Genomic DNA, 15817 nt, shown 5'->3' with positions numbered 1-15817 from the left:
TTTTCTTTGTTCAGCTCTTTAGAAGAGAGTGCGAAATTTAAAGTAATAATCTTTTCTAGAATTTTCGTTTTCCTCCGAGAGTGGAGAGACTTTTGATTAGGTTTTATACCGGCATCTGTCACAGCTATAGTTGTGTATAGTGATCAGTGCCATAGTAATTTTCATAGTGATTATTTTCTCTGTTCGGAGACCTGTTAAGAGAGTTTATTTATAATAAACAATCTTATTCTGAAATCGATCCTGCATCTGTGTCCTGCCGGTTCCTGACAAATATATCCAGTAATTCTGTCACTCTACATACTGACCCCCATTTTGACTTTATATAAGTGAGACACTCCAAAGTACAAATGATAATTTCCTCTATTTGCTATTTTAATGTCCATATAAATGTTGCTGTTCATAGGGTTGAGCCAGTATTATAAAAAAAATCAGGGAGCCACTAGTTCCTTTTGTTAAAAATGTTCATTTGATACTTAAGGAAGGAGATTTTCCTTGTGCTTGGAGAAACTGTAATTACTATTCAAGTGTTCAAATCTTGGGAACACATGGTCATTAGCATCTGTACACCCTCTCATCTACAAAGGTACAAACAAGGGTTTTTTTCACGTGTCACAGCCAGAGAAGCCTTTCGCACTTTTCCATCAAGGGTGTTGTGATGAGTGTTATCGGCATCCCCAGCCGATGGGTTGCTGTTAATGCAGCTATTCTCAACGAGCAGCCTTTCTTACCCGACAAAAAGTGACTCATTGTCACTTTACAGTGGTACTACAAGTCGTCATTACAATGAAACTTTGTGCCAGCTGTTTGAATATTCAACTACTACATTTGTTTTGTTGATTTGGGTTAGAAGGGTTAGGAAGTACTTTATATTATGCACTGCTACTCGAGTGTGTAAATACTGGCAGGAACCATGCATGTGTGTGATGTCATTACTCGTATGTTGACACAACAGTGGTGAGACACAGATGGTCTCTGGTCATAACCAGCTGCGTAACTGAGGTGTACATCATTTAAAGAGCAACAAACACTGTAAAGATCACACATCGCGTGTGACTGTCGTCAGTTACTATGCAAGTGAAATGCTCTATTTTCACATAAATAAAACCAAACTTGATTGAACTTTGAAACGAAAACTTTAAGTCCAAAGAGCTTGTTAGGTCATAAAGTTACACTCTGTCCGTTGCTCCGTAGCCAGTTTTTACCCTTTACCGTTACCGACTGAGACATGTTGTTAGGATTAAGAGCTACGTTGTAAGTAAGACTGTAAGAACATAGGGAATCTCATTATTCGTTACAGTATCAAGCTGTTCTTGTTGGATAAGTCTCCAGGCTATCTCTGGTCTAATTGAGTTTTCCTGGAGAAAAAAAATCTGATTAGTGATGAAATTTGATATGACTGGTGGCACAGTAGAGCTATGTGGCCTAAGAAAGTGTTTTTATGGGAAGAATGTAATCAGTTAGTGTGCTATGAGAGGGGGTATTGGTCTCTCTGTGCTGGTCTGGTTTCATGGTATTTCTGCAAGATTTCTAAATAGGATGTTGATTTGAACTTTGAACTCAGGCGCAGAAGAATGACTGGACAAACTGCATCTGTAACAGAAAAAGAGTTTGTGGAGTGTTTTGTCTCATTTTTAGCAAATGGAGGGACACAGAGATTCTAACCATAACTGTACACAAGAAACTTAGTCTAAAGTTTCACGTGTGCTGTCACCTGAGAAAATGGTTCCCTCTTAGGTGACGTTATTATTAATGGGATATTGATTTTTCATTTATTAATACCTGGCTGCAGGAATTTGATCAGATTCAGACACAAAAGCATCCACATCTAATGTCAGGTGGTGAGGTGGAGTGCAGCTGTGCATTCCAGGGTAATCTCCAACATGTTGGAAGAAACCAGCTGAATTCTTCCAGCAAACTGCAAAAATGGATGATTTCTTCAAGGAGCTGACTTAGTGCGCTGACATGTAGAAACAGGAAAGAGGGCCCAGCTCAAACGATTGCCACAAAGTTTGAGAAACACTTCTGTCTGAAACTGATTATTTCACATGTGATTAAGAGAAGAAATACTCTCTCAGCACAGCAGTTCTCATGCAAGCATGGCTCACCAGCTAAATAACAAAAAGAAAAGTCATTTTGAGATTACCATTAAATTCTTCCGCCTCGTTCGGAGAAAGTTACTGTATACATTTTAAAGTTATGAATTATTTATTCGGTTTAAATAAACATAGACTTTGGGAACCTTTAATGATTTAGTTCATAAATGTACATATTTATGCACCCAGTCATTTGTCATAAAACTGTTTCACACATCATGTTAAAGCTGTCCTACTGGCTTTCCTCAATGATTCCATGTCTTTGCTGTGGATCAGTGTTGAGTTTGTAAATGGTAAATAGACTGTACTTGTACTTGTACCTGTTCTAACACTACATGCCACATTAACCCACTCACACAGCACATATTAGGATACACATAACTACGTGCTTTCTAATCATTCACACACATTCATACACCGATAGGCAACGTGGGGTTCAGTGTCTTGCCCAAGGACGCTTTGACATGTAGCCCAGGGAAGCCAGAGTCGAACCACCGACCTTCTGATTGGTGGGCGACCGCTCTTCCTCCTGAGCTACAGTTTGTAATGTGCTTCATCCTTTCTGAGTTTCATGGAAACTTTGGCACTGCTTGCTCAATGGCCCTCTGGTTGGCAGCAACTACAGCTGGGTGGCTTTCATCCTCCCCGGCAGAAAACATGTAAAGTAATGATATAGCTTAATGGTAGCTCTTAAAGCAAAGAGGGCTGGTTGGATTTCATGCAAGCGCTGCACTTTCACTGTTGTCAGTTCCCCCTTTCATGTTCTGTAAACTTCAAGTTATCAGTTAACACACAGAAAGTCCATTCCCATATTTCTGATTCAGTTCAGAATCTTCCACATTCCCATCTTGATAAGTCAAAGATTTGATCATTTTCCCCATCCCTGATGTGATGATTCATAACTAATTCTAATCTAATTCTTAACTGCTGAAGTTTTTGGGCTAAACTGACAACAATACAATACCACAAAGGAGTGTTTAGCAAATGACTTTCAACTACAGGAACCTGCAGAATGACAGGAAGCACTGTGTGAGGCCTGCCTATGTGAAGCTACAGAGGAAGGATCCCTTAGACACACTGCAGCACCTGAACACACACTGCTGGTTGGCTTGGAAGTGCCGTTTCGCCCCCTCCTTTACCGTCACCATCTTTTCTTTCCATGGGAGCTCGGTAAGGTCACGCCTACTATTTGGGTATTGTGGTGTCTTCTCGCGATATTGTCCCCATCCAGCAAAAAAGTCATTCACTCAGTGATATCTCGCGAGGCCCCCTCTGCAGGAGCCCTCCCTTCTCCGATGTCGTGTGCAGTGTGTATAATAGCAGCGAGGGAAGAGCTGGGAGTTTAGGAGGAGTCGCGGCAAGGTCGACAGCAGCATCCTGAACAGACCAACGCAAAGATCCGAGGAGGTCGCCTTAGCTCTGAGAGAAGGAAGCGTACCTTTGAGATTTGGATTTCATATCGCGGAGGGAGAAGTGGAAAAGTGGCTAAAACTTCTGCAGCCTATAGTCGCGTGTCCCAAAGAAGCTAACGAGCTATCGTCCACTCCTACCTCGCGCCGTTCGGCTACCCTGAGCCTTTTCTCACCAGGCGGAGCAGCGTGTGCTTCCCGGTCATTGTCACGGGGCGCCTCCCGGGCTTCCACACTTTCTTCATTGAGTTTGCTGACCGTTTAAAAGACCGTTTTGTCCACTCAGTTCCTACCTTCACCGCTGATTCTGAGCTATGTCGGAACCATCCTCCTCGCCTTCCGCCCCGACAGAGACTGTCGCCACGGATAACGAGCTCCTAGCACCAGATGCGGGGCAGAGGCCGCTGGGTCCGACGCCCAGCCAGAGTCGGTTCCAGGTAGACATTGTGACTGAAGCTGCGGGCGCCTCTGATGAGAAGTCTCCCAGCACTGAGAACTCCGCTGCTGCGCCAGATGGTCCAGGTCCTGATTCTGGGGTGGGCGGAGAGGAAGCCAAAGGGCGGTTTCGAGTGGTGAACTTCGCGGATCCGAGCGGAGCAGGGAGCGCGGCCTCTCCGGAGGCAGCGCCGCAAGAGGGATTACAGAACGGTGACACGGTGATGAGTGAGACCAGCTTGCATTCATCCACAGGGGGCCAGCATCATTATCACTATGACACCCACACCAACACATATTACCTGAGGACTTTTGGCCACAACACCATCGATGCCGTGCCCAACATAGATTTCTACCGGCAGACGGCAGCGCCACTTGGGGAGAAACTCATCAGACCCACCCTGTCGGAGCTCCATGACGAGCTGGACAAGGTAAGCTCTCCACACGAGTCCGAGCAGGCTGAGACGGGCAGGAAACGGGTGCTTTACTGCGCGTGCTAGATGGCTTATGTAAACAGCTGAATGCCTCATCATAGTTTCAAAAGCTGGAAATCACGACAGGACGACCACGTCAGTCCCCTCAGAGCGCCTCGTGGCTCTCAGCTCGTGTTGTGTATAGATGCTGATGCTCCACAGACACCGCCTGCATGTGCTTTCTCTGAATGCTCCACTTATCCCCCAGCTGGCCTGCTAGGCTGTGGTGTCTCATGATATTTGAGATCAAAACTGCTGCAATTTAGTTGGGAGGTTCCGTTTTTCTGGTGTTAGTTCTCACCTATGTAAGGATAAACCGACATTACAACAAAACGGACTGCATTTATATTATACTTTTCTAGTCTTGTTGATCAGTCAAAGTGCTTTGCTCTACGAGCCACGTTCACACACACCTTTCTTTAAAAAGTTTCAGCCAGTGTTTGGGCTTTTTTTCTGTCACACACACTTTGAAGAAGTGGAAGCCAGGGATTGTGCCGTGAACCTGCACACTGCCATGCAACTGATGCTCAGCTTTAAAATGGGAATTTTCCTGCAGTGGGTGCTGTGGTTTGTTAAAAAGTGTGCAGCGGACCAGAACTTTGAGCCATACACAAAAAACAGTGACGACAGAAACCTGTAACATGACTGGAAATGGAAGGCGCACGAAGAGAGGGTGGTAAAGATACTACAAATACAGACCTTTCAGAGGAATCGCCCGCCTCTGTATGCAGGTGATAAAGCTGAGAACCATTAAGGACTGGCTGCGGTCCATAGCAACATGATCCTGTGGAGGACAACTCTGCCTGGGCCCAGAAACACTTTTGTGAACCATTGTCAGTGAAACCTATGTCACTAAATCCAGAAATACAAGCTTAGGCCTGGAATCAAGTGAAATGGAAAAGTTTTTCTAGTTTGAGCAATGTGAATTGGACTTAATTAGACTTTGTCTGAGGTGGCGTGAAGAATAATTTATTATTAATAAAAAAGTGATTGGGCTAAAGACATTGTTTCATTGATCAAAAAGGTTCCAAACCACATTATAAACGTATTGCATCTGAGTCTCAATGCTGGATTAGCTTGCCTGCACAGAAGCTGTTTCTCAACATGATCCACATTCAACTGGGTGGAGATGGCAGAATAGGAGGTGTCCACTGTGGACAAATGGCCCAAAGAGACAACTGTCAAATCATTCGGACAGTCCAGAACAGCCTGGGTCAAGACGAGGGATGTGTACTTCAAGTAATAGTAAAATCATGCAGCCGAGTCCCCCAAAGCACAACTCTCGTTCATTTTGCCATCGTGTCCCTTCACGATGCAATGCTGTCATTAAAGTCGTGCAAAATGTGTCGTATATCTGTCCAATAGTTTCAGACATCTGTTGAAAAAAGCTGATGGTGCAGTCATGTTAAACCTGAAGTGTGCTGGCTTTGGACAGTTCCACACACAGGCTCGCTGTGCCATTGGCGTCCCACCAGAGCCTGCACTGGTGTGCTCTCTTCTGTTGGCTTTTTCATGGTCGCTGACCAACAGTTTCTACATTACTGCCACCTAATGGTGATGAGGAGATATTACCACCAGCAGTCAATTCAATCAGAATAGCTCTAAAATAAATGATGTAATCATAAACATTTAATTTCTTCAGTTCAGTGACTGTTCAGAAAGTCTTCAATCACTACTCATCCCTGAGATTCCATTAGCAGTGGAGCGTTCATGATGTCCGTGTATGTTTGCAAGTAAGTTGAATATGTTTTTGGTATTTCTTCTCCTCTGTTGGGTATTCCAATTTAAAGATATATATATATATATATATAAGCACAAAGTTTAAATGCAATTAAAACTAATATAGTTGCATGTGTGTGTATTTTATCTTTTTTTTTTAGTCATTAGAAATGCAGGGATCCACAATTTTGGTTTTCTGATTAGGCTTCAAAGGCAGACTTGACATATTTGCTGATACTGATCCATTCAGTACCGTAGCTCTTTGACTGAGGTGAAATATTAAGGTTGGGTTAATATCTCTACCCCTGCGTCGGGACACTACCAGCAGCAAGAGTAGAGCAAACGGCAGCAGAAGATAATGCAACTTGGGCAAACATAGATATAAACAGGACTACTGAGACTATAATTGGTTTCAGTGAAAAGTAATAATGAACTAATTCTGCAATTAAGTTGTGATTGTTTGGTTAGACTTCCCCCATTTATAAAAAAAAAAAAAAAAAAAAAAAAAAAATCAATATCTTAATCGTGAATGACATCAGTAAATACCAATATTAGAATAGATCACTCCTATTCCTGTCATTTATCTCAAATATGGTTATTTACGTGTGCTAAAACACTGAACACATGGATGCAGATTACTGAGAGTGAGGAGGAGTAAGAAATGACACGACCCGGAGCGTTTTGGTGACGGTGTTCATTGTTCACATGACATTAGAAACACTTTGTCATGTCAGTCAGACCAAAACTGGACTGGTAAAATGTATGTTGACATGTTTGTCCAACTGAAATCATATGAAATTGAGCTTCAGGGGATGTTGTTTAGGACCAAACCACTCCTCCATGTACACATCCAAGTAGACTAATGGGCCTAGGAACTCGGTAAAATGTATATTAATCCAGATGAATTCCAAAAAAGCTGCTCTCATTCACATATTTTTGTTTCTTTTGTCAGAAAGTGGGACTGGAAATCAGCCCATTAAGACTACGTGTTAAAGCGTTTCCAGACTGTGGCTCTGCTCTAATAAAATCCTGATGTCATAGCCACAGAATCCCCGTTAAAGCACCTTAAAGGCGGCGTCTGAGCAGTGAGTTCAGCTGGACTTCATGTACCATGATCTCCCACAGAGGAGGTTAGAGGCAGTAACACAGTCCACAACTCGGTTTAGCTCCCCTGCATGTGTACTGTGACAAGGATGGTGTTCCATTTAAGTTGCTCAGCTCGGCTGTGCATGTAGCCACTGACTCCAACCAAACCGGACCGCAATACAAAGACCTTGAGGTGTGATCAGTGCAGATGAGTTTGGAAAGCTCAGTCAGGTCAAAGATGCAGCTACTGGCCTGCTTTGAGAAATTTTGAACAGTGATAAGGATGGGATGTTGCATAATGCAATTTGTGATTGCCTGTACCAGTTCCATTTAAGTTCTACAATTAATTATTCCAGATTTGAATGCAAAAGCAATTTGCAAAGAAATTTAGTTGCAGTCTCCACCACCATGTAACATGGAATTTACTGTCCAGTATCTCCATCTACGGAACCTTTGGTACCAAAGGGAGAAAAACGAGGGGTCTGTGGTGTTTTCTTATTTTGGCATTGACTTGGTGCTGAGCTATTCTTGATCGATGCATATGTTGGTTGTAAAGCATGTCCCTCAATATGAATAAGAAGTTAATGAAAGCTGGTGAAAAGCAATCTCTCTGCACCGTACCATAATCTGTAAAGCTCTTGATGAGCCTCTGCCTTATTCAGCCGTGAAGTAGTTTGTGATGAAAAGCCAGTCTTGTGTTTTTCCAAGGTTGTGTTGCAGAGAGGGCTCCTATTGTTCCTCCGGGACAGACTGCTTCTAGTTTTCCTGGCAAACCTCTCATGCAGTAAAGGGAAGTCTTTTTCATCACCACAAAATTACAGCTGCCAGCAGATTTAATTAGCTGCTGTGATTGGCTGTCGGGCTGCACTGTAGCATGGAAGTAGTTTTATGACTTTGTGGAGTTGTGATGATTTGAAGGTCATACTGACCCTGCTGTTTCCACCATATCATGTCTTACAGTCAAGTGTTTTCCTCTCTCTGTATGGCACACCCAGATTCAAACGTGCAATGGAAATTCCATTGTACTTATTGATTCTTGCTCATGAATGCTTTTCACAGCAATCAATGAGTGATTGAGTGCACATTTGGGGCAAAGAAGCAGACTTGTGTTGCAGCACTTGAGTGCCTCTTATGTGACTGAGACGAGGAGTCATGGTGAGCTCAAGTTGTAGTTAGTTGGGTGTCATTAGGACGGGATATCATCAGCAGGGACGCGCAAGAAAGTCTGTCTGTCCTGCTGTATTAGGCCCTTGATCAGATGGTAGTAGTAAGAGCAATGTGCTTTACTTCCGTATCGACTAACCAGAAGGGAAACGGTGACAGAGCAGATTTATTCAGCCTTGTGCGGCCAAGCATAAACACTCTGTCTAAATATCGTCACCGTCAGTGTGGCAGCTCCACAGAGTGCATAAAGGCTGCTAATATGAACGAGTGAATTTCTCTCAGAATAGTTCTTCTAGTTGCATTGCCTCATTGTAAACTTACTGGCATCTCAGCTGTAACAGCAAAAGCTTTTATTTGGTGTGCGCTCGTTGCCCATGGCCTGAAAAGTTGGATATATTTTGTGTGAGTGTGTTCATACACACAAGCTGGAAGCACCCAACGCACCGAGCACGCTCCTGTGTCTGTGAAAGCTGTTCTGTCCACATACGAAGCAGAAGGGCTCCATCGTTTTCTTCCCCTGGCTTCAGTTCTGCACGCTCTCGTCACATGCACACTCCTGGTTTTTAACATGCACACACTGCAGGTGCACAGTATTTCAGAAGCATTATGACCGCAGTATTTGATGAGAACAGTATGTGGTGTGTTGCCATTGAGCTTTAGAATATTTTCCAGGTCAGATATTCATGAAGGGGAAGATGCTTTTAAAGGAGTGAGGCTGTTGTTTAGAAGTTCTTTCTCCAGGGCTTAATTTGGCCTATAGAGATTTCAAAGGGCAAACTCCTCTTTGTCTTTATTTTGACAAAGAACTTTTAAGACAGGTTTGTGTGTGTATCATGGTCCATATTTGACCAAAAAGAGCCAGATGGATTCCGGCTTTCCTGTCGCAATAATTCTGTTACTGACTTATTGACTTGTTTGAATCTGACATTCACATTCACAGCTGAATATCATAGGTGCTAAATCGAGAATTATAGCCAAGAAGGTTATTGCTTATCACATTTAGTTGTAGATTAACAATCGAAAGTGATAACGTGCAGGATACTGGTGCACTGGTCATCACGGTGGTCCATGAAGCTGAAAACTGAGCAGTTCTGATGCACCAACCATCTGCATCTCGTTATCAGTTCCTCAGCGGTTCAGTATATGGAAAACATGAAGTTTCTGTATTCTAAATGATTCAATACATTGCATTTGGGCAGTATTTCTAATAAAGGTGTGAGACCTGAGATAAGGGACTGAGAATATGGCCTCAGGTTGTACTGATGGTCAAGATCGTATCTCATCTCCACAGATGGTGTTTTACTGCATGAAATAAATGTTAAATAACAAACCTCTGACTCGTTGACTATTCCCAGCAGAATGCTTGTCTTTTTTATTTTTGGCTTCTTTGGTGAAATGAAAGAAAACCTTTGGTTGTTACAGCTTTGTGTGGTCATGTGACAGGATGTGAATCCTGCTACACTTTCTGCTCTGGAAATGGTCCAGAAAGTCTGAGCTTTGAGGCGGGTTGGAGCAGAGACTGTTCTGAGCATGCTCAGCTGCATTAGGTGTGTTTGGTTGTGTCTTACAGAGTTGTTTGTCCAGTGTACTGATTCAATCAGGTAATTACTCATGAGGTTTATGTGGAGATGAGGAAAGCATGTTGCCAGCACTTTGCCTGTAGTGTGTGTTGCTGAACAGCACTCAGGTCCATCACTGCTCTGTGCTGTAAATGTGAGGTTAGCTTGCACAATAGAACCTCTGTTTGAGTGTTCCCTTTTTTTTTTTTTAAATTTTCCTTTTACATGACCACCCCCCCCCCCCCCCCCCCACACACACACACACTCACACTCTTTATGTTAGCTGCACAGATTGTACATGAAAACAGGAAGGAAAAGGACGCCTGAGCCTCTGCTGTGAGCTGTGACAGGAGAAGGACTCCTTTTGTCTCAGCATAAGCAATAGCTTTTACAATAGTTTTAACCCAGATTTCCATGCGTCACGTTGAGCCTGATGTCAGGAATAGCACAGCAACAACCCCCCCCCCGAGACCATTACATGTACAGTAATTAAGCTGAGAATCCAATACAGTTATCAGCTATGCAGATTCCCTCAAACCCAAGATTCAGTTGGTGTTGAATTTATATGAATGTCTAACTGATCAGAAATGATTCCTTTAAAATAAAGCTGAATGTTCCACAGGTTGCTCTTGACGACTAATCTTTTGGGGAACAAGTCTATAAGCTTCGCCAACATTAAGGTATGCTGTTACACTGTAACTTATCAGAATAAGTTGGACTTTGATCATTTCTCACATAGATATAGAAGGGTTTATTGGATGGGGATGGTGTTGTTACTACCACTTGGGCACATTCTTATAAATATGTGGACCATCCTGCAATGTTGTTTCTGTTGTTGGAAGACAGAAGTCAGAGTATACCGGTTTCAAGGTATACCACGGTATGAAAAAGTCACTAACATTTTCTGTCATACCGTCCCTGCGCTGTGAGCGTTTTTTGTTGCACGCCATGTGCAGCGTAGTGCCCCTCCCCCCACGCACCTCCGCTTGCTGTGAGTGACAAGCAGGCAGCTCTGCAGGCTGTTTTATAGCTGAAGGAGGCGAGCCAACCCGAACTATAGAACTGCAACTGACTACTGCAACTGAGTGCCATCAAACATGCTTCAGTACATGCTCTCCCATCCAGCTACAATGACTATCGGCCTGGAGCTCTAACTTGCACCATCATGCAGAGCATCAAGTCCATCCTCTCTCCCTACTATGACCCGCACCAGTTTGCATACAGGTCAAACGGGTCGACAGAGGACGCCATTTCCGCTACTCTCCATCCAGCCCTCACCCACCAGGATGCAAAGAATGTTGTTCTAAGAGTTCATTTCAACATTCAACACAATTATACCCCAACAGCTAATACAAAAACTCAGGCACTTGGGACTTAAAACCTATCTGTAACTGGGTGCTGGACTTTCTTACGGGGAGGCCACAAAATGTGCGGGTCAGTGGTAACGCCTCCAAGATCATCATGTTGAAGACAGGGGTCCCACAAGGTTGTGTGCTCAGCTCGCTGCTCTTTACCCTGCTGATCCTTGACTGTGTACCAGCTTACAGCACCAACCATATCGAGTTTGCGGACAGCACTACTGTGGTGAGCCTCATTACTGATAACTACAGGAATGAGGTGAACTGGTCCAGTGGTACAAAAACAACATCCTTTTCCTGAACATGGGAAACACCAGAGAGATTGTTGCCGAAAACACTCAGTGAGCTGCACAAAGTTCCTGGGGGTGCACATCTCAGAGGACATCTCCTGGTCCAACAACACTGCATCACTGGGGAAGAAGGCACAAACTTTCCTCTACTTCATCCGCAAATTAAGGAAAGTATGAGTCACTCCCTCCCATCCTTTTATTGGGGCACCATTGAGTGTCCTCACAGGCTGCATCACTGTATTGTATGGAGGCTGCAGCGCCTCTAGCCGGAAGACTCTGCAACATGTAGTGAATACAGCAAGCAGGACCATCGGTACCCCACTGCCCTCCCTCATTAACATTTCAACACCCGCCTCACCTGCATGGCCATCGGCGTTGGTGGTGTCACCTCACACTCCTCACATTCTCTCTTCAGCCTCTTGCCTTCAGGGTAAAGGTACTGGAGCCTCCAGGTCACAAGATCCTTGAACAGCTGCATCCACCAGGATGTCAGGATGCTGCACTCTGTCCACTCTGTTGATTATTTACTACATCTGCTGCTCACTCGCTCCTGCACTTTGCTACACCATTTGCCAGTTGTCACACCTGCTGTTGTCAGTTGTCAGACTGTCACACCTGCTGTTGTCAGTTGTCAGACTGTCATATCGGCTGTTGATCATTTGCACTACTATCCGTGCACATTTCACAAGCTGCTCTATTTTGTACTTCCTCTCTGTCCATTGCCATTATTGTATTTGCACTACTGTCATTCTGTACAGAGCACTGTTATTTATTCTTTGTGCCATTGACTTTTCTTCAATACTTTTTTATTACCAAGATGAGAAACAGCATTTCGATCCTCCCGTATGTCCTGTACATGTAATGAATTCATCATCGTTTTCTTCCCCTGGCTTCAGTTCTGCACGCTCTCGTCACATGCACACTCCTGGTTTTTAACATGCACACACTGCAGGTGCACAGTATTTCAGAAGCATTATGACCGCAGTATTTGATGAGAACAGTATGTGGTGTGTTGCCATTGAGCTTTAGAATATTTTCCAGGTCAGATATTCATGAAGGGGAAGATGCTTTTAAAGGAGTGAGGCTGTTGTTTAGAAGTTCTTTCTCCAGGGCTTAATTTGGCCTATAGAGATTTCAAAGGGCAAACTCCTCTTTGTCTTTATTTTGACAAAGAACTTTTAAGACAGGTTTGTGTGTGTATCATGGTCCATATTTGACCAAAAAGAGCCAGATGGATTCCGGCTTTCCTGTCGCAATAATTCTGTTACTGACTTATTGACTTGTTTGAATCTGACATTCACATTCACAGCTGAATATCATAGGTGCTAAATCGAGAATTATAGCCAAGAAGGTTATTGCTTATCACATTTAGTTGTAGATTAACAATCGAAAGTGATAACGTGCAGGATACTGGTGCACTGGTCATCACAGTGGTCCATGAAGCTGAAAACTGAGCAGTTCTGATGCACCAACCATCTGCATCTCGTTATCAGTTCCTCAGCGGTTCAGTATATGGAAAACATGAAGTTTCTGTATTCTAAATGATTCAATACATTGCATTTGGGCAGTATTTCTAATAAAGGTGTGAGACCTGAGATAAGGGACTGAGAATATGGCCTCAGGTTGTACTGATGGTCAAGATCGTATCTCATCTCCACAGATGGTGTTTTACTGCATGAAATAAATGTTAAATAACAAACCAAGCTAAATCATTGCGTTAACCTCTGACTCGTTGACTATTCCCAGCAGAATGCTTGTCTTTTTTATTTTTGGCTTCTTTGGTGAAATGAAAGAAAACCTTTGGTTGTTACAGCTTTGTGTGGTCATGTGACAGGATGTGAATCCTGCTACACTTTCTGCTCTGGAAATGGTCCAGAAAGTCTGAGCTTTGAGGCGTGTTGGAGCAGAGACTGTTCTGAGCATGCTCAGCTGCATTAGGTGTGTTTGGTTGTGTCTTACAGAGTTGTTTGTCCAGTGTACTGATTCAATCAGGTAATTACTCATGAGGTTTATGTGGAGATGAGGAAAGCATGTTGCCAGCACTTTGCCTGTAGTGTGTGTTGCTGAACAGCACTCAGGTCCATCACTGCTCTGTGCGGTAAATGTGAGGTTAGCTTGCACAATAGAACCTCTGTTTGAGTGTTCCCTTTTTTTTTTAAATTTTCCTTTTACATGACCACCCCCCCCCACACACACACACTCTTTATGTTAGCTGCACAGATTGTACATGAAAACAGGAAGGAAAAGGACACCTGAGCCTCTGCTGTGAGCTGTGACAGGAGAAGGACTCCTTTTGTCTCAGCATAAGCAATAGCTTTTACAATAGTTTTAACCCAGATTTCCATGCGTCACGTTGAGCCTGATGTCAGGAATAGCACAGCAACAACCCCCCCCCCCCGAGACCATTACATGTACAGTAATTAAGCTGAGAATCCAATACAGTTATCAGCTATGCAGATTCCCTCAAACACAAGATTCAGTTGGTGTTGAATTTATATGAATGTCTAACTGATCAGAAATGATTCCTTTAAAAATAAAGCTGAATGTTCCACAGGTTGCTCTTGACGACTAATCTTTTGGGGAACAAGCCTATAAGCTTCGCCAACATTAAGGTATGCTGTTACACTGTAACTTATCAGAATAAGTTGGACTTTGATCATTTCTCACATAGATATAGAAGGGTTTATTGGATGGGGATGGCGTTGTTACTACCACTTGGGCACATTCTTATAAATATGTGGACCATCCTGCAATGTTGTTTCTGTTGTTGGAAGACAGAAGTCAGAGTATACCGGTTTCAAGGTATACCACGGTATGAAAAAGTCACTAACATTTTCTGTCATACCGTCCCTGCGCTGTGAGCGTTTTTTGTTGCACGCCATGTGCAGCGTAGTGCCCCTCCCCCCACGCACCTCCGCTTGCTGTGAGTGACAAGCAGGCAGCTCTGCAGGCTGTTTTATAGCTGAAGGAGGCGAGCCAACCCGAACTATAGAACTGCAACTGACTACTGCAACTGAGTGCCATCAAACATGCTTCAGTACATGCTCTCCCATCCAGCTACAATGACTATCGGCCTGGAGCTCTAACTTGCACCATCATGCAGAGCATCAAGTCCATCCTCTCTCCCTACTATGACCCGCACCAGTTTGCATACAGGTCAAACGGGTCCACAGAGGACGCCATTTCCGCTACTCTCCATCCAGCCCTCACCCACCAGGATGCAAAGAATGTTGTTCTAAGAGTTCATTTCAACATTCAACACAATTATACCCCAACAGCTAATACAAAAACTCAGGCACTTGGGACTTAAAACCTATCTGTAACTGGGTGCTGGACTTTCTTACGGGGAGGCCACAAAATGTGCGGGTCAGTGGTAACGCCTCCAAGATCATCATGTTGAAGACAGGGGTCCCACAAGGTTGTGTGCTCAGCTCGCTGCTCTTTACCCTGCTGATCCTTGACTGTGTACCAGCTTACAGCACCAACCATATCGAGTTTGCGGACAGCACTACTGTGGTGAGCCTCATTACTGATAACTACAGGAATGAGGTGAACTGGTCCAGTGGTACAAAAACAACATCCTTTTCCTGAACATGGGAAACACCAGAGAGATTGTTGCCGAAAACACTCAGTGAGCTGCACAAAGTTCCTGGGGGTGCACATCTCAGAGGACATCTCCTGGTCCAACAACACTGCATCACTGGGGAAGAAGGCACAAACTTTCCTCTACTTCATCCGCAAATTAAGGAAAGTATGAGTCACTCCCTCCCATCCTTTTATTGGGGCACCATTGAGTGTCCTCACAGGCTGCATCACTGTATTGTATGGAGGCTGCAGCGCCTCTAGCCGGAAGACTCTGCAACATGTAGTGAATACAGCAAGCAGGACCATCGGTACCCCACTGCCCTCCCTCATTAACATTTCAACACCCGCCTCACCTGCATGGCCATCGGCGTTGGTGGTGTCACCTCACACTCCTCACATTCTCTCTTCAGCCTCTTGCCTTCAGGGTAAAGGTACTGGAGCCTCCAGGTCACAAGATCCTTGAACAGCTGCATCCACCAGGATGTCAGGATGCTGCACTCTGTCCACTCTGTTGATTATTTACTACATCTGCTGCTCACTCGCTCCTGCACTTTGCTACACCATTTGCCAGTTGTCACACCTGCTGTTGTCAGTTGTCAGACTGTCATATCGGCTGTTGATCATTTGCACTACTATCCGTGCACAT

The 15817-nt window shown here is 44.0% G+C and overlaps 2 protein-coding genes across 3 annotated transcripts in view; both read left to right on the top strand.

Annotated features, from left to right (window-relative positions):
* Positions 1–1900, top strand: part of prrc1 (proline-rich coiled-coil 1) — a 150948-nt gene extending 149048 nt beyond the window's left edge. Inside the window, exon 10 of the mRNA XM_072372600.1 lies at positions 1891–1900. The gene's annotated coding sequence lies outside the window, so the exon portion shown is untranslated. The remainder of the gene's footprint in view (positions 1–1890) is intronic.
* A 1522-nt stretch (positions 1901–3422) lies between these two features.
* slc12a2 (solute carrier family 12 member 2) overlaps positions 3423–15817 on the top strand; it is a 58646-nt gene continuing 46251 nt past the window's right edge. For both annotated transcript variants that reach the window (XM_072371405.1, XM_072371404.1), the window contains exon 1: positions 3423–4368. In XM_072371405.1, coding sequence (XP_072227506.1) covers positions 3817–4368 — 552 coding nt within the window. In that variant the 5' untranslated portion in view covers positions 3423–3816. The remainder of the gene's footprint in view (positions 4369–15817) is intronic.

This window comes from Leuresthes tenuis, unplaced genomic scaffold (genome assembly GCF_036924035.1).
Source record: "Leuresthes tenuis unplaced genomic scaffold, fLeuTen1.0.hap1 SCAF_19, whole genome shotgun sequence".
NCBI lineage: Eukaryota > Metazoa > Chordata > Actinopteri > Atheriniformes > Atherinopsidae > Leuresthes > Leuresthes tenuis.
Note: the sequence above shows the minus strand (reverse complement) of the source record. Positions and strands in the feature narration are given on the sequence as shown.